Below are 19,560 nucleotides of genomic sequence, written 5' to 3' on the forward strand. Positions count from 1 at the left end.
TAGCAAAACATATTTGCTATAAGTATTCTCTCAAAGCACAGGGTGAAATAACCACTTTTGTTTTTTTTTTTTATTTTTTTATTTTTTTTTTTTTTATTTTTTTGACAGGCAGAGTGGACAGTGAGAGAGAGAGACAGAGAGAAAGGTCTTCCTTTGCCGTTGGTTCACCCTCCAATGGCCGCCGCGGCCAGCGCGCTGCGGCCGGCGCACCGCGCTGATCCGATGGCAGGAGCCAGGAGCCAGGTGCTTCTCCTGGTCTCCCATGTGGGTGCAGGGCCCAAGCACTTGGGCCATCCTCCACTGCACTCCCTGGCCACAGCAGAGAGCTGGCCTGGAAGAGGGGCAACCGGGACAGAATCCGGCGCCCCGACCGGGACTAGAACCCGGTGTGCCGGCGCCGCTAGGCGGAGGATTAGCCTAGTGAGCCGCGGCGCCGGCCATAACCACTTTTGAAATAAATGATGCCGGGACAAATGCAGAGCCATCTGGAAAAGGTTAAATTACAACCATATTCACATCATGTACAAGAATAAAAGTACAGAAGTGGAAACTGGTCCAGCCCTGGCCATTGTGGCCCTTTAGGGGAGTAGACCAGCAGATGGAAGATCTGTCTCTCCCTCTCTCTGAAACTCCTTCAAATAAATAAATAAATCTTTACCACAAAAATTTTTTAAAAATTAATTTAATAGGCAGAGAGAGTGAGGGAGCAAGCACTTTCACCCACTGGTTCATTTCCCAAATGACTGAACTGGCCGGAGGCTGGGCCAGGCTGAAGAAAAAATGGCTTAAACACCTCTATGATGACTGCAGGAAAAGACTAAGTATGAATAAAAACCCCATGTAGCAGCCGGCGCCGTGGCACAGTAGGTTAATCCTCCACCTGCAGTGCCGGCATCCCATATGGGCGCCGGTTCTAATCCCAGCTGCTCCTCTTCCAATCCAGCTCTCTGTTGTGGCCTGGGAAAGCAGTAGAAGATGGCCCAAGTCCTTGGGCCCCTGCACCAGTGTGGGAGATCAGGAAGAAACACCTGGCTCCTGGCTTCGGATCAGCACAGCTCCGGTCATTGCAGCCATTTGGGGAGTGAACCCCAAATGTGTCTCTTACTGTGTCTCTCACTGTAACTCTACCTCTCAAATAAATAAATAAAAACTTAAAAAAAAAACCCGTGTAATAAAAGACTGTCAAATATAACCACAAAAACAGGGTGTGTATCTGGCCTCGCAGTTAAGCCTCTGGTTAGGATACCCACATCTCCTAATCAGTGTCCGGGTTTGAGTTCCAGCTGTGAACCAGATTCCAGCTTCCTGCTGATGCACACTCAGGGAGGCAGCAGGTGATGGCTCAAGCTCTTGGGTCCCTGCCACACGACATGGCAGACCTGGCCTGAGTTCTGAGCTCCCAGATTCAGTCTCGTCTGGCTTCAGGCCATTTCAGACATTCGGGAATGAAACAGCAGATGAGAGTGCTTGCTCACTCTCTGCCTGTTAAAAATGTTTTTATGAAGATTTACTTATTTGAAAGGCAGAGTTAGAGAGAGACAAAGTGATCCTCCACTCACTGGTTCACTCCACAAATGGCCACAATGGTCTGAGCCAGGCTGAAGCCAGGAGCCTGGAACTACACCTACCTCTCCCTTGTTGGTTGCAGGGGTCCACACACTTGGGCCATCTTCTGCTGCTTTCCCAGGCAAATTAGCAGGGAACTGGATCAAAGTGGAGCATATTGGACTTGAACCAGTGCACCCATTGGATGCCAGCATCACAGACAGCAGCTTACGAGTGAACCAGTCGACGGAAGTGAACTGGTGCCCATATGGGATGCCAGCATCGCAGGCAGAAACTTAGCCTGATACACCCCAATGCCAGCCCCTTTAACCTTAATTTTTTTAAAAGATTTATTTATTTATTTGAAAGTGAGAGTTACACAGAGAAAGAGAGGCAGAGAGAAAGAAAGGTCTTCCATCTGCTGGTTCACTCCCCAAGTAGCCGCAGTGGCCCATGCTGCGCCAATCTGAAACCAGGAGCCAGGAGCTTCTTCCAGGTCTCCCACGTGGGTGCAGGGGCCCAAGCACTTGGGCCATCTTCTACTGCTTTCCCAGGACATAGCAGAGAGCTGGATTGGAATTGGAGCAGCCGGGTCTCCAACTGGCACCCCTATGGGATGCCGGCACCACAAGCGGTGGCTTAACCTGCTACGCCACAGTGTTGGCCCCTCACCTTGATTTTTAAGAGCTCCTTGTAGGGGCCAGTGCTGTGGTATAGTAGGCTAAGTCTCTGCCTCTGTTGTCAGCATCCCATATGGTTGCCAGTCTTTGTCTGAGCTGCTCCTCTTCCAGTCCGGCTCTTTGCTAATGGTGTGGAAAAGCAGGAGAGGATGATCCAAGTGCTTGGGCCTCTGTACCCCATGGGAAACCTGGAGGAAGCTCCTGGCTTTGACTCTCCTGTTGCAGATCCAAAGGCTCTGAATGGATTCTGAGTTCCTGAAGGTAGGATTCCAGAGACCTCTACATACTTCTAAGAACAAAGAAAATGAATGTCTACAAGACAGAGATAAAGATAGACATAGTGCTCCCATCCCTGATTTACTCCCCAGATGCCTACAATGGCTTGAAGCCAAGCACTAGGAGGAATTCAATCCGGGTCTTCCACATGGTGGCTAGAACCAAATTATATCAGCTATCACCAAGGCCTACCAGGGTCCACCCAAGTTGGAGGCTGCAGTCCCAGAGTCAGAAGGCAGATCTAGGCATCAAGATCAGTCTAGGGGCCAGTGCTGTGGCATAGCGTGTAAAGCCACCACCTGCAGTGCTGGCATCCCAACCGGGCGCCGGTTCACGTCCCGGCTGCTCCTCTTCTGATCCAGCTCTCTGCTATGGCCTGGGATAGCAGTAGAAGATGGCCCAACTCCTTGGGCCCCTGCACCCGCATGAGAGACCCGGAAGAAGCTCCTGACTCCTGGCTTCGGATCAGCGCAGCTCCGCCCATTGCGGCCATTTGGAGAGTGAACCAGTGGATGGAAGACCTCTCTCATTCTCTCTGCCACTCCTCTCAGTGTATCTCTTTCAAATAAATAAATAAATCATTAAAAAATAAAGAAACTTATTTAAGTTTCATATACACCTTATGTACATAGGCTGAAGGTAATTTGATATAACACTTTTAGTGTGCCTGTGTTTTGATGTGACCCATCAAAGGAGGTCAAGCGTGGAATTTTCCACTTGTGGCATTACATTAGCCCTCAAAAAGTTGGATTTGGGAGTATTTCAGATTTTGGATTTGGAGATTAGGGATGCTCAACCTGTGCAATAATTATGCGCAGTTGTGAAGAAGGAAAAGACCATTCTCTAGTCTGATGCACAAAGATAACCACACTTGAATTACTCAGTAGGCATTCATCAAATTACACAGAATGAAAACCACAGTTGGCAACATGTACCTGTACGTGCCTTGTTTCAAAAGAGAGGTAAGAGAAAGTAGATTTCTAGCATGGACACAATGGCACAGACACCTCTCCCTCCTCCTCCCCATTAAGCACAATGACAAACCCTGGAAGTAATGCAAGACACAGCCAAAATACAATTCCAAAAGGAGGAAACCAGAAAGCAAACTGGTTAGGGAACCAACAACTTCTCTAAACCCCTAACCCAGCAACAGAAAGCAGCCTGGGTAGTCTTGGTCTGCCCCCAACTCAACAAGAGTCCCTCCAGCAACACCAAACTGTGCCCCCAGCAAAGGAGACTGTGTAGGAGCCCCGCTGGCAATAAGCCAGCAAGGAGACTGCTCTTCTTCCCCACTCAACCAGAGACTGACTGGCAGTCAGACACCACTGACAGTGGATCCCCACACAAGCACCCAGCCAGCTGAGAAATGCTCATATCCCTGCTGGTCAAAGAACCCCGAGACACCAGGCACCCTGCAGATCCAGCAGCGAGAACTCTGGACATCACAAGCCCCCAGCCCAGGAAGCACTATTCGTCCCCTATGTACTAAATTCCCATAATTGTATGTTGCTTTGGCATCTACTTTGGATATACGTTGGACTTATATCAGAGGCAGGGCTCAGTCATCCCTGACACAGTCTCCAGGTCTCTGCCTCCACCCAGTTCCTCAATCTGTTCAATCCAATTATGTCTTATATGCCACCTACTGATGACTGCCTCCCTTGGAGACAGCTAGATACAAACTACCCAACTCGCCTTGTAGACCCTCACCCCCTACATGGACAGTGCAGATACACTGCAACCACCTGCTATGGTCTGAATATGATTTGGCCCAAGAATTCATACAGGACTCTAATACCTGAAGTCATAAATTAACAGGTAATAGTGTTTGGACTGTTGAAATCTTTACTTAATGTATGCTAAACTGATCTTCTGTATATAAAGAGAATCGAAAATGAATTTTGATGTGAATGGAAGGGGAGAGGGAGTGGGAAAGGGGAGGGTTGCGGGTGGGAGGGACGTTATGGGGGGGAAGCCATTGTAATCCATAAGCTGTACTTTGGAAATTTATATTCATTAAATAAAAGTTAAAAAAAAAAGTGTTTGGAGCTGGGGCCTACTGGGAAGTCCATCAGTCACTGGGGATGTGCCATCAGTCTCCACAAGTGTTATGAAAACGAAAGACTGAGACTAAATACTCGCTCTGCTTCCTGGCTCACCATGTGATCCTCTGTAAATCCCCCTCCACTGTTACCCACCATCTTCACTAAACACCAAGCCAAAGAGGCTGCCAAATTTTGGACTTGAAACTCCATAGCTGTGAGCTAAATATGCATTTTCTCTTTATATAATATAAAAAGTTAGTCGCCTCAGGTATTTTATTGTAGTAACCCCCAAAAACTAACTTACATACTCTCTCTCAGTCACAGTATGATTCCAGGGAATTTGGCCTGCTTCCTTTAAACCCACCAGTTAGAATTCCCCCAGGACTGGTGCTGTGTCCTAATGAGTGAAACCACTGCCTGTGGTGCCAGCATCACAAGTTGGTGCCGGTTCAAGTCCTGGCTGCTCCACTTGCAATCCAGCTCCCTCCTAATGCACCTGGGAAAGCAGCGGAACATGGCCCAAGCCCCTGGGCCCCTGCCACCCACATAGGAGACCCAGAGCTCCTAGATCCTGGCTTTGGATCTTCCCAGCCTCAGACATTGTGACCATTTGGGGAGTGAACCAGTGGATGGAAGATCTCTGTCTTTGCCCCCCTTCCCTGCTGTAGCTTTGCCTTTCAAATAAATAAATAAACCTTAAAAAATAACACCCCCAGGGAAACCCATCTAAGGTAACACTCTGGACCCCAACAGAGGCAATGATAACCCACAGATCTCAAAACCTCCCTTTCTCTCCTTGGAATCCTAAGTAATACACTGTTTTTCTTCATGGGTTTTGTTGAACTGCCTTCTCCTTCCTGCCTGACTGGCACACCTGAAGCCAACTTCTTCCCAGATCTTGGCTTTCCTAGAGAGTAGGTATGCTGGCAGGAATAAACTGGAGACGAGTCAGACAAGAGCCACAGTATAAACCAGTTCCCTGTGGGAGGAACACCCAGTCACAGGTCAGACACTTAGGCATTAGGCTGTCCACGAGGATAAAGTGTCATGTGAAAGGCACACTGTAAACACCCAAAACCACATCCTCTAGAGCCCCATCACAGCAAAGCTAGCATTCATAGCCACTCTCGTGAGAGAGACCCCAAGACTGAAGCAGGTAACAAACGCAACATTCTGTAGTATAACAAAAAGTTACTTGGGTTTTGCCCTTAGTTCTTGGCATTGAACTCCCAAAACCTTTACAATTTATATTTTACAATTTATATTTTCTATGCTAATGATATGATTTATAGTGCCCCTAGAGAGTTTCCAGATGAGAGCTGGTCACCAGAAAAAACAGACCCACCATTACAAAATGGAAACTTTCAGTCGCACTCCCAGACCTCTGGGGAGGGCAGAGGGCCAAGAGATTGGGATCCCCACCAAATGGCCAGTGATTTGATCAAGTAGGCCTATGGAATGGAACCTCCAGAAAAACCCCAAACGAGAGGTTAGCACCCAGGGCTGTGAACCTATCCAAGTTCGGAGAGGGCACCGCACCTTGAGAAGACATGGAGGCTCTGCCCCTGCCGTAGCCTTCGCTCCATACATCTCTTCCATTTGATTGCTCCTGAGTTGTTTCCTTTATAATAAACCAGTAAGAATAAGTAAAACAGTTTCCTGAGTTCTAGGAAATGTTACAGCAAATTATTGAAACTGAAACGGGTTTGTGATAACGCTTGAATTTGTAGTTGACTGAGCAGAAGTTCAGGTAGCCTGGGTAACCCCACTTGGGGCTGACATCTGAAATGGAGACAGTCTTGTGGGACTGGGCCATTTAAGTGTGGTGTCTGCACTAATCATGATGTACACATACAAATTTGGGGGGAACACAATTCTGCCCATAACATCCTATAAAGATTCAAGCAGGGACCAGTGTCACGGTACAGTAGGTTCAGCTGCTGCCTGCAATGCCAACAACCCACATGAGCATGAGTTCAAGTCTCAGCTGCTCCACTTCCGAATCCAGCTCCCTGCTAATATACCTGAGAAGTCACTGGAGGATGGTCCAGTGCTTGGGCCCTTGTCACCCATATCGGAGACCCAGATGGAGTTCTAAGCTCCTGGCTTCCACCTGGCCCAGCCCAACCATTATGACCAATTGGGGAGTGAACCAGTGTATGGAAATACCTCCCTCTCTCCCTTTGTAACTATGCCTTTAAAATAAATAAAGCAGCCAACATAAAAACGTTTCAACAATTAAAAATTCTCCTAAGATAAATAAAAACTGAAAATCTCAACACAGAAATAGGAGTCATGAAATAAGAGAACCGAATGGACATTATAAAAGTGAAAAAGTACAGTAAGTATACTAAAAACTCACTGAATGGGCTCAATAGTTTAGTGGAGATGACAAAGGATTGACTCAGTGAACATGAAGACAGATTTTACTTCATCTGGGGCCAGCATTGTGCACAACAGGTTGTTACTGCCTGTGATGCTGACATCCCATAGGAGTGCAGGCTCAAGTCCTGGCTGCTCCAATGCCAATCCAGCTTCCTACTAATGCACCTGAGAAATCAGTAGAGCATGGTCTAAGTGTTTGGGCCCTGCCACCCACATGGGAGACCCAGATGGAGTTCTAAGCTCCTGGCTTCAGCCTTGCCCAGCCCCAGCAATTGTGGCAATTTGGGGAATGAACCACAGATGGAATATCTCTCTATATATAACTCTGCTCTTCAAATAAACCTTTTTTTAAAAAAAAAAAAGAAGAAGAAGAATTTACACACATGCAGAAATAGGAGTCATGAAATAAGAGAACCAAATGGACAGACATTATAAAAGTGGTTTGAAAAAAAAACTGACAGAATCTCAGAGAACAATAGATCAACAAAAGACCAATATTCAAATCACTAATGTACCAGGAAAGGAGAAATGGAATGTAGCTAACAGCAAAGAAATAAAGGCTGAAAATGTGCCAAATTTGGTAAAAGACATAAACCTAAAAATTCAAGGTGCTGCATAAATTCATAATAGGATACACCCAAAAAATCTGTGCCTGGGGCCGGCGCTGTGGCGTAGCGGGTAAAGCTGCCGCTTGCAGCACCAGCATCTCATATGGGCACCAGTTCGAGTCCCGGCTGCTCCACTTCTGACCCAACTCTCTGCTATGGCCTGGGAAAGCAGAAGATCATCCAAGCCCTTGAGCCCCTGCACACGCATGGGAGACCTGGAAGAAGCTCCTGGCTTCAGATTGGCGCACCTCCAGCCATTGCAGTCAATTGGGGAGTGAACCAGCAGATGGAAGATCTCTCTCTCTCTCTCTCTCTCTCTCTCTCTGCCTCTCTCTCTCTCTGCCTCTCCTTCTACGTAAAAATAAATAAATCCTTTAAAAAAAGAAATCTGTGCCAATCCATGTCAAACTTAAATTTCTAAAAACTAAAAGTGAACAAAACAATCCTGAAAGCAGTCATAGAGAAACAGTGAATTATCTATATTAAAAAACACTTTCAATGACAGCAGATCTCTCACCAGAAACTGAGGAAACCAGAAAGAGGAGGCATAATATGTATTTTCTAAGAGCTAAAGGAAAGAACTGTCAATCACAAATTTTCCATCTGGCAAAGTCATCCTTCACAAATGAAGGGGAAATCAAAACATTTGTGATGAAGGAAAACAAAAAACTTGTCATTGGCAGACCTACCCTTAAAAAGTGCCCAAAGTTGTTGTTCTGTTTTAAAAGATGTAAGTATATATGTATTTTTCTTAAAAAAAGATTTATTTATTTATTTATTTGAGAAGCAGAGTTACAGAGAGGCAGAGAGAGATCTTCCATCTGTTGGTTCACTCCCCCAATTGGCCACAATGGCCGGAGCTGTGCCAATCTGAAGCCAGGAGCAGCTTCTGGGTCCCCCAAGTGGGTGCAGGGGCCCAAGGACTTGGGCCATCTTCTACTGCTTTCCCAGGCCATAGCAGAGAGCTGGATTGGAAGTGGAGCAGCCGGGACTTGATCCAGTGCCCACATGGGATGCCAGCACTGCAGGCGGTGGCTTTATCCACTAAGCCACAGCGCCGACCCCTGTATGTATGTATATATGTATTTGAAAGGTAGAACTGCAGAGAGAGGGAGAAACAGAGCAATTTTCCATCTACTGGTTCACTCCCCAGATTGCTGTAACAGCCAGGGCTGGCCAACATGAAGCCTGAAGCCAGGAGCTTTATCCAGGTTCTCCACATGGGTATAGGAGCCCAAACATTGGGCCATCTTCTGCTGCTTTCCCAAGCCATTAACAGGGAGCTGGTTGGGAAGTGGAGCAACCCATATGGGCACCCATATGGGATGCTGGCATCCCAGGCAGCAGCTTTACCAGCCACAAAGCCAACCACAACAAAGTTCTTCTAACACAAAAGTAGTAGTAAAAGAGTGAATTCAGAAGCCTTAGGAAGGATAGGAGGAAAATGGAAAGAACATAAAAATGACTAATTAGATATAAATACATAAGGGGGAGAAAGGAAATCAAAGGTAACGATGGAGGGAAAGAGAATTAGTAAGGGTTATATATATAAAAGATAAACTTCCCTGGCAACATTTATCGAACCCTGAAGATGAATCCTCTCCAGATGACAATGTATCCAATCATGGGTTTTTACATTCACATTCCTATTATAGTCTTGACTTGCTTGGATTTTTATAAGGTGCAAGTGCTCTATTTGTAATGAAAAAGGTTTCTATTTCTTTTATAAGAGCAGAAGAGAGGTGCCAGCACTGTGGCGTAGCAAGTAAAGCTGCCGCCTGCAGTGCCAACATCCCATATGGGTGCTGGTTCAAGTCTCAGCTGCTTCACTTCTGAACCAGCTCTCTGCTACAGCCTGGGAAAGCAGTGGAAGATGGTCCAAGTCCTTGGGCCCCTGCACCCACGAGGGGGACTTTCAGGAAGCTCCTGGCTCCTGGTTTCAGATCAGTGCAGGTCTGGCTACTGCAACCATTTGGAGAGTGAACCAGTGGATGGAAGACCAACCTCCCTCCCTCTCCCCCTCTCACCCTCTCTCTGCCTCTCCTTGTTTGTCACTCTTTCAATTAAATAAATAAATCTTTTAAAAAAGGAGAAGAGAAAATGCTAGGCATCAGAGACATCCTGATGAAACAAGAATTTGTTTAAAAAGACATGTGAACACATAGCCAACCATCCCACTGCTTGCCACATCTGTCAGCAGCTTAATGACAGTGCTATTAGAGCTTGTGAGAAGCCCCAAATGTTGGTGGTAAGCAGCAGCTGAGGTGGCAGAATGGTACCCAGCAGTTGGAGCACACAGGCACACACCCAGAGATCTTAGTTCCTGTGGGCTGCGGAGTGTAGGACAGCATCGGGCTGCAAGGTTCCAAGACGGAGTAAGCACATTCCATCCTATCTCTCCCACTGAATACAGTTATAAAACCTAGACAGAACACATGAAGTGGTGATGTGATGTTTCTGAAAAGTTATTTCAAAAAGTAGCAGGCTGATCAGGGGAAAAGGCCAGAATTTGAAGTACCACCAAAGAGACTGTGAGTTTGCCACTTGTTCTCTGGCCCAGGAGCAAGGCAGCTTCAAATCAAGAAGACAGCACTGAAGACACATAGCAAGTGTTTACAAAGAACTTTCTAGATGTTGCTTGAAGAATGGTAAAGGGAATTCCTGATGCTCAGAGAGAGTGAGGGAAATCCATTTTGCTTTTTAAAAAAGATTTATTTATTTTATTTATTTGAAACACAGAGAAAGGAGGAGAGACAAAGATAAAGAGATCTCCCACCCACTGGTTCACTCCCCCAAATTACTGCAACAGCCAAGTCCAAGCCAGGCTGGCAGAAGTCAGGCACCAGGAACTCCATCCTGGTCTCTGATGTGGGTGGCAAGGGCCATCTACTTGGACTTTCTTCCCCTGCCTTCCTAGGCGCATTAGCAGGGAGCTAGATTGGAAGTGGAGCAGCCAGGACTTAAAGAGGCATTCCGATATGGGATGTTGGCATTGCAAGCAGCAGCTCAATCTGCTACACCACAATGTTGGCCCCCATTTTGCAGTTATGTCTTGAGAGAATATCCCAGACAGCAGAAAATCCAGCAGCAGTAATAGCAAAAACAAGAACAGAAGTGGAGCCCAATTGTCACCCAAAAGCCAGAGGGAAGGTATTCGGCCTACTAGTTAAGACTCCAGTTGGGATGCCCACATCCCATATTGGAGTACCTGGATTCAAGTTCCAGCTCTGCTCCAAATTCCAGCTTCCTGCTAACGCACACCCTGGGAGGTAGCATGTGACAGCTCAGGTACTTCAGTCCCCATCACTCACATGGCAGACTTGGATTAAGCTTCCAGCTTCAGGCTTTCGCCTGCCCCAGCCTCAGTCAATGTCGGCATTTGGGGAATGGGCCAGAGGATGAAATTTCTTAGTCTCTCTTTCTTTCTTTCTCCTCACCCTCCTCAAATAAGATAATTTAAAAAAAATAAATCCAGAGGGAAGAGAATCTTCCTCTCTTTTTGGAGGCACTATGCTTCTAAGAGGGTGGGAATTTCATTCTTTTCTCTGTTAATCTGCCACTTGTTCCTATCCATGGACACAGCTGGGGAAAGTACAACACAGCAGCCTAAGTTAAGTCCCATTTGTCTGTAAAAGGGAGGGAATAGGCAGTACTGAAAGGAAATCAAAAGTAGAAAAGAAATTATGGAGGGGAAGAGTTCAGGAAAAGAACTCCACAAAATCATAGGTCAACTCCTGGGCTTATCTTTAAGCTGTGAATGTGTAGATCTAATCCTAAACAGAAAAGCAAATAATTTGAGAACTGAAGTAAGGGATGGACCACGGCCTACATCTCAGAATGGCTGAAGAATTAGTTGGGGTGTGTGTGTGTGTGTGTGTCTCTCTCTCTCTCTCTCTCTCTCACACACACACACACACACACACACACACAGAGAGAGAGAGAGAGAGAGAGAGAGAAGAGGAGAAGAGGGGGAGAGAGGGAAGAGGGAGGAGAAGGAAGGGGAGGAGGGGGGAGGGAGAAAGGGAGGAAGGGGGTAGAGGGGGTAGAGGGAGGAGAGGGAGGGGAGGGAGGGGAGGGGGAGAGGGAGGAGAGGGAGGAGAGAGGAGAGGGAGGAGCAGGGGAAGAGGGAGGAGAGGAGGGGACAGAGAAGAGCGAGAGGGAGGAAAGGGAGAGGGGGAGGGGAAGAGGAAGGAGAGGAGGGGGGAGGAGGAGGGGGGAGGAGAAGGAGGAGGAGGGGGAAAGGGAAGGGGAGGGGGAAGAGAGGGAGGGGGAAGGGAGGAGAGGGAAGTGGAGAGGAAAGAGAGGGGGAGGAGATGGAGGAGGAGAGGGAGGAGAGGGAGGAGGAGTGGGAGAGGGAAGGGGAGGGGGAGAGGGAGGGGGAGGGGGAGAGGGAGGGGGAGGGGGAAAGGGAGAGGGAGAGGGAGGGGAGAGGGAGGAAAAGGAGGGGGAAAGGAAAGAGGGGGGAGGGGAGGAGTGAGAGGAGAGGTGGAGGAAAGGGGGAGAGGGAGGAGAGGACGGGGAGAGGGAGGGGGAGGGAAGAGGAGGGGGAGAGGGAAGAGGAGGGGGAGAGGGAAGAGGAGGGGGAGAGGGAAGAGGAGGGGGAGAGGGAAGAGGAGGGGGAGAGGGAAGAGGAGGGGGAAGGCAGAAGGGTGGGAGGGAGGACAGGGAGGGAAGAGGGAGAAGGAGGGCAAGAGGGAGGAGGAGGAAGAGGGAGGGGAGAGGAAGGGAAGGGGAGAGGGAGGAGAGGGAAGAGGAGAGGGAGGGAGGGAGAGAAGGGAGGAAGTGGGGAGAGGGAGGAGAGGGAAGGGAAGAGGGAGTGGAAGGGGGAGAGGGAACAGAAAGTGAGGGGGAGAGGGAACAGAAGGGGGAGAGGGAAGAGGGAAGAAGAGAGGGAGGGAGGGGGGAAGGGGGAGAGAGAGAAGAGGGAGGGTGATAAGGAGAGGGAGAGGGAGGGTAGGAGGAGGGGGAGAGGGAGGGGAGGGGAGGAGGTGGGGGAGGGGAGGGAAAAGGACAGAGAAAGGGGGAGGAGGAGAGGAGAGGGGGAGGGGAGGGCGAGAGGGAGAGGGAGGAGAGGAGAGGAAGGAGAGGGAGAGGAGGGAGGGGGACAGGGAGGAGGGGAAGAGGGAGGAGAAGGAGGGGAAGAGTTGTGGGGAGAGAGAGGGAGAAGGGAGGAGTAGGGAGGAGAAGGACGGGAAGAGGGAAGGGGGAGAGGAGGAGAGAAGGAGGAGAGAGGGGGAGGAGGGAAGGAAGGGAGGAGGAGGAGGAGAGGCACAAGAGGAAAGAGGAGGAGAGGGAAGAGAAGGAGAGGGAGCGGGAAGGGGGGGGAGACGAAGGGGAAGAGGGATAGGGAAAGGGAGGGGGAGGAGGAGAGGAAGGGGGATGGGGGGAGAGGGAGAGGGAGGAGGAGAGGGAGAAGGTAGGGAAATGGGAGGAGAAGAGAAAGAGGAAGGGGAGGGAGAGGAAGGGGAGGGAGAGGGAGGTCCAAATGGCACCATAAAGGTTTGGAAATTAAACTGACATAGAAACCATAGACATAGAAAGTTTGATTAGAATTTTCAGCCTGAACTCCACAGGGCCAATTGTCTATGACAAACAAAAAATGGCAACATTTTCCAATGGATTTAAACAAAACCCAGAATCTCATAACATCATACTCAAAATATCCAGAGCACTATCTATAAGTTTATGGTACACAAACAACTAGTAAAATGTCGATTCACATGAGAAAAGACACTAACACCAAGGTGCCATAGGTGTTGGAATTATTTGAGGAGGTCTTTAAAGCAGCTATCACGAAAACACCACAAGAAGGGCAAACCCTCTGAAAATCAACAGAAAAACAGAAAGAGTCGCCAAAGAAACAGAAGTTATAAAGAAAAACCAAATGAAAAGTCTAAAACTGAAAAAGACAAGGACTAAAATAAACCACTGGATGGACTCAATAGCACAATAGACAATGGACAAAAGTAAGTAAACATAAAGGTAATCAATAGAAATTATCAATCTGAAAAATATTTTTAAAAAAAACATTGAAAAGAAAAGAGAGCTTCTGGATCTGTGGGACAATATCAAAACATCCAAAATCCATGCTATCAGCGTTTCAGAAGGAGAGGAGAAAGAGGGTAGCACAGAAGAAATATTAAAATAATTCATTTCTGACGACTTCTCAAATTTGGCTAAAGAAATTACTCTATAGGTTCAAGAGGTCCAGACTGCTGAAAGCTGAGGACTAAGGGAAACCACCACCTTCCTTATTGAGGGGACAACTATTGCGATGATTGGATTTCTAATCAGAAACCGTGGAGTTCAGAAAGAAGTGGAATATTATCAAAGTGCCAAAAGAAAAGAACACTCCACCAGGAAATCTATATGCAGTGAAAATTTCCTTCAGTCATGAAGATAAAATAGACTGTCAATGAAAGAAGACTAAGAATGTGCTGCTGGCAGACTTGTTCTGAAATAACAGGCAACTGATAGCAAAAAGAAATCTGAATCATCAACAATTAAGGAAGACTATCAGAAATGGTAAAAACTTGGGTAAACAGATTATCTTTCTCGAGTTCTTTTTTAAAAGATTTATTTGGGGTTCAACACTGTGGCATAGAAGGTTAAACCTCTGCCTGTGATGCTGGCATCTTAAGTGGGTGCCAGTTTGAGTCCCGACTGCTCCACTTCAGATTCGGCTCCCTTTTAATGCACCTGGGAAAGCAGCAGAATATGGCCGAAGTACTTGGGCTCTTGCACCCACATGGGAGATCCAAAAGCAGCTCCTGGCTGTCGCCTGCTCCAGCCCCATCCATTGCAGCTATTTGAGGAGCAAACCAGTAGATGGAAGACTGATCTCTGTCTCTGTCTGTCCTTCTCTGTAACTCTTTCATATAAATATATAAATCTTTAAAAATATTTATTTAACCCCTTTGACACTTAGTCTTATCATTATGATCGATTATGAACTGAAACTGATCACTTTGACTATTGAGATGGCATTGGTACATGCCACCTTGTTGGGATTGATTTGGAATCCCCTGGCACGTTTCTAGCTCTACCATTAGGAGTAAGTCCGAGTGAGTATGTGCCGAACTGTACATCCCCTCCCTCTCTTATTCCTACTCTTATATTTAACAGGGATCACTTTTCAGTTAAATTTAAACACCAAAGAATAATTGTGTGTTAATTAAAGAGTTCAACCAATGGTATTAAGTAGAACAAAAAATACTAAAAGGAATAAGTTCTTCTTCAATAGTCAGAACAAGGGCTAATCAAGTCATTGTTTCTCATAGTGTCCATTTCACTTCTACAGGTTTCCTTTTAGGTGCTCAGTTAGTTGTCACCGATCAGGGGTCACATAAATAAGACTAGTGTCTGTTAATAATAACTGATAGAATTAAAAAGGAGAGAACGATCCAACATGGGAAACAGGATACACAGCAGACTCATAGAATGGCAGATGCCCTAAACAGCACTCTGGCCTCAGAATCAGCCCTTAAGGCATTCGGATCGGGCTAAAAAAAACCATGAGAGTATTTCAGGCATGGAAAGCCAAGATACTCTAGCAAAAAAAAAAAAATGACCTAAATGAAAGATCTCTGTGACTGAGAGCCCAGCGGAAAGAATGGGCCATCAAAGGAAGTACCTTTCTCTGAAGGGAGGAGAGAACTTCCACTTTGACTATGGCCTTGTCTAAATAAGGTCGGAGTTTGTGAACTTAAAAGGCTTCCGTAGCCTTGGCAGCTCATGACAAGAGCCTCGGGTGATTACTGATGTCATAAATAAGTGTCAATTGTTAAATCAACAATGGGAATCACTGTGCACTTATTCCCCATGTAGGATCTCTGTCCTTAATGTGTTGTACTATGTAAATTAACGGTATAATTAGTACTCAAACAGTACTTTATACTTTGTGTTTCTGTGTCGGTGCAAACTGTTGAAATCTTTACTTAGTATATACTTAAATTCATCTTCTATATATAAAGAGAATTGGAAATGAATCTTAATGAAGAATGGGATGGGAGAGGGAGTGGGAGATGGGATGGTTGTGGGTGGAAGGGAGGTTATGGGAGGAAAAAGCCACTATAATCCAAAAGTTGTACTTTGGAAATTTATATTTATTAAATAAAAGTTAAAAAAATAAACCCTTCAGAAGCAAATAGAAAAATTTATTTGAAAGACACAGTGATGGAGAGAGAGAAAGAAAATGGTCACAACAGCTAGGGCTAGGCCAGACAGAAGCCAGGAGCTCCATCAAAGTCTCCCATGTGGGTGGCAAGGATCCAAGCACTTGGACAATGTTCCACTGCCTTTACAGGCAAATTAGCAGGGAGCTGGATCAAAAGTAGAGTAGCTGGGACTTAAAACCAGTGCTCTGATATGGGATGCTGGCATGGCAAGTGGCAGCTTAATCCACGACACCACACCACCTGCCCTTCCTCTTAAGTTCTTTAAAATATGCATGACAGTTTGAAATGAAAATTTTAACACTGAGGCAGGCACTCTGTTGCAGGAGGTTAAGCTAATGTATGGGGTGCCCACATCCCATATCTGAGTGCCTGGTGAAAGTCCCTACAACTCGGCACTTCTGATCTAGCTTCTTTGTTAATGCTCCTGGGAGGCCAATGATGGCCCAAGTACTTGGATCCCTACCACTTATGTGGGAGACCCACATGGACTTCCTGGCTCCTGGTGGCATGGCCTACTTCCAGCTATTGTGGGCATTTGGGAAGTAAATCAGCAGAGGGAAGATCAATATCTGTGTGTGTGTGTGTCCATCTCACTCTGAGTTTCCAATAAATAAATAAATCTTTTGTTAAAAAAAGAAAACTATGGGGCCAGCACTGTGGCACAGCAAGTTAAAGCCCTGGCCTGAAGCACCAGCATCTCATATGGGCACCAGTTCTAGTCCCGGCTGCTCCTCTTCCGATCCAGCTCTCTGCTATGGCCTGGGAAAGCAACAGAAGATGGCCCAAGTCCTTGGGCCCCTGCGCCCACGTGGGAGACCCAGAAGAAGCTCCTGGCTCCTGGCTTCAGATCAGCACAGCTCCAGCCGTTGGCGGCCATCTGGGGAGTGAACCAGTGGATGGAAGACCTCTCTCTCTTTCTCTACCTCTCTCTCTGTAACTTTCAAATAAATAAAATAAATCTTTAAAAGAAAACTATAACATTGTCTAGTAGGGGTTTCAACATATGTAGATGTAAAACATAAGACAACTAAAATACAAGGCAGGGGAGCCAGCACCGTAGCACAGGGGACTAAGCTTCCGCCTGGGGTGCCGGCATCCCATATGGGCCACGGTTTGCCTCCCATCTGCTCCTCTTCTGATCTAGCTCTCTGCTTAAGGCCTGGGAAGGCAGTGGAAGAGGACCCAAGTGCTTGGGCCTCTGCACCCACGTGGGAGACCCAGAAGAAGCTCCTAGCTCCTGACTTCAGATCAGCCAAGCTCCGGCTGTTGCAGCCAATTGGAGAGTGAACGAGTGGATGGAAGACCTCTCTCTCCGCCTCTCTTTCTGTGTAACTCTTTCAAATAAATAAACAAATCTTTTAAAAAAATAGAAGTCAATGAGCACCAGAGTTTGGGGCCAGCATTGTAGTACAGTAGGTTAAGCCACCACCAGGGATGCCAGCATCCCACATGAGTGCCCGTTCAAGCCTAGGCTGCTCCATTTCCGATCCAGCTCCTTGCTAATGTGCCCGGGGAAAGCAGTGGAGGATGGCCCAAGTGCCTGGGCCCCTGCAGCCACGTGGGAGACCCAGATGAAGTTCGAGACTCCTGGCTTCTGCCTGGCCCAGCCCCAGCCACTGAGGCCATTTGGGGGTTAACCCATGGCTGGAAGATCTCTATCACTCCATTTAACTTTGCTTTAAAAAAAAAAAGATTTATTTATTTATTTATTTGAAGGCAGAGTTACAGAGAGGCAGAGAGAGAGAGAGGTCTTTCATCCGCTGGTTCACTCCCCAGATGGCCGCAACAGCCAGAGCAGCGCCAATCCGAAGCCAGGAGCCAGGAGCTTCTTCCAGGTCTCCCACATGGGTGCAGGGGCCCAAGGACTTGGGCCATCTTCTACTGCTTCCCCAGGCCACAGCAGAGAGCTGGGCAGAGAGCTGGATTAGAAGTGAAGCACCCGGGCCGGCGCCGCGGCTCACTAGGCTAATCCTCCACCTAGCGGCGCCGGCACACCGGGTTCTAGTCCCGGTCGGGGCGCCGGATTCTGTCCCGGTTGCCCCTCTTCCAGGCCAGCCCTCTGCTGTGGCCAGGGAGTGCAGTGGAGGATGGCCCAGGTGCTTGGGCCCTGCACCCCATGGGAGACCAGGAAAAAGCACCTGGCTCCTGGCTCCTGCCATCGGATCAGCGCGGTGCGCCGGCCGCAGCGCGCCGGCCGCGGCGGCCATTGGAGGGTGAACCAACGGCAAAGGAAGACCTTTCTCTCTGTCTCTCTCTCTCTCACTGTCCACTCTGCCTGTCAAAAAAAAAAAAAAAAAAAAAAGAAGTGAAGCACCCGGGACTCGAACTGGTGCCCATATGAGATGCCAGCACTTAGGCAGCGGCTTTACCCACTACACCACAGTTCCAACCCCTAACTGCCTTTCAAATAAATAAATCTCAAAAGAAATCAATGAAATTAAAAAAATAAAAATAAAAATCAATGAAACCCAAAGTTGGTTATTTGAAAAAGGTAGTAATATTGATAAACCCTTAGCAAGACTGACAAAGGGAACAGAAAGAGAAGACACAAGTTACCAACATCAGAAATGAAACTGGGGCCGGTGCTGTGATGTAGCAGGTAAAGCTGCTGCCTTCAGTGCCGGCATCCCATATGGGTGCCAGTTTGAGTCCTGGCTGCTCCACTTCTGATCCAGCTCTCTGCTGTGGCCTGGGAAAGCAGTAGAAGATGGCCCAAGGCCTTGGGCCCCTGTATGGGTGTGGGAAGACCTGGAGGAAGTTGCCGGCTCCCAGCTTCAGATCAGCACAACTCCGGCTGTTGCGGCCAATTGGGGAGTGAACCATCAGATGGAAGACACCTCTCCCTCCCTCCCTCCCTCTCTCTCTCTCTCTCTCTCTCTCTCTGCCTCTCCTTCTCTCTGTAACTCTTTCAAATAAATAAATCTTTAAAAAAAGAAATGAAACTACACACAGTAAAATAACAATAATGGAATGCTGCAAACAATTTTGCATACATAAATTCAACAACTTAGATGAACTGGATCAATCCTTCAAAAATTACAAATTGCCCAAACTCACCCAAGATGAAAGACATAACATGAATAATTCTAGAACTAAGAAAGAAATTGAATTTTGAGATAAAAGCCTCCTCCAAAAAGAAAATTGAAAGTACAGGATAGTGAAGAAATGATACCAATTCTACACACTATCACCCAAAAGACAGAAGAAATACTTTCAAACTCATTTTATGAACCGTTACCTTAATACTAAAACCACACATGAAAGGCAGTACAAGCAAACTAAAGACATATGCCTCATAAATACAGCAAATGTCCTCCCCAAAATATTAGCAAATCAAATCAACAAACATATCAAAAGAATAATATACCATAACCAAGTAAAGGATTAATTTCAGGAATGCAAGGCTATTCCTATACTTGAAACTCAATCAATGTAATCTACCAAGTCTAGAGAATTACCATCTAAGCCTATCAGCTAATACAAAAAAAAAGCATTTGACAAATTCAACAGTTGTTCATGATAAAAATTCTCAGGAAACTAGAAAAAGATGAGAAATTTCTGAACCTAGAAAGGCATCTACAAAATATCTAGAGAGAACATCAAACTGAAAGGTGAAAGTCTGGATATTTAAGCCCCTAAGAACCAAAACAAGGCTCTCACCATTCTAAAGGCTCAACATTCTAATGGAAACGTTTGCCAATGTAGTAATAAAGAAAGCAGAAAGAGGCATATTGATTGGAAAGGAAAAAAATCTGTGTCAATTCATTAACAATATAATTGGTTTACACAGAAAATCCCAAGGAATCTACAAAATAAGCTCCATGACTAATATGTGAATTTAGCA

General features: G+C 46.7%; 1 protein-coding gene across 24 annotated transcripts in view; it reads right to left on the reverse strand.

Annotated features, from left to right (window-relative positions):
* The window catches only part of LOC100353466 (zinc finger protein 182), a 46,114-nt gene that overhangs the window by 18,220 nt on the left and 8,334 nt on the right, over positions 1–19,560 (reverse strand). For 10 of the 24 annotated variants that reach the window (XM_070066990.1, XM_070066999.1, XM_008272559.4 and 7 more), the window contains one exon: positions 6,086–6,167. The exons of the other annotated variants lie outside the window; for them this stretch is intronic. In XM_070066990.1, the coding sequence (XP_069923091.1) occupies positions 6,086–6,145 (60 nt within the window). In that variant the 5' untranslated portion in view covers positions 6,146–6,167. The remainder of the gene's footprint in view (positions 1–6,085; positions 6,168–19,560) is intronic. 24 annotated transcript variants of the gene reach the window in all.

The sequence above is a fragment of the Oryctolagus cuniculus genome, chromosome X (assembly GCF_964237555.1).
Source record: "Oryctolagus cuniculus chromosome X, mOryCun1.1, whole genome shotgun sequence".
Classification (NCBI taxonomy): domain Eukaryota; kingdom Metazoa; phylum Chordata; class Mammalia; order Lagomorpha; family Leporidae; genus Oryctolagus; species Oryctolagus cuniculus.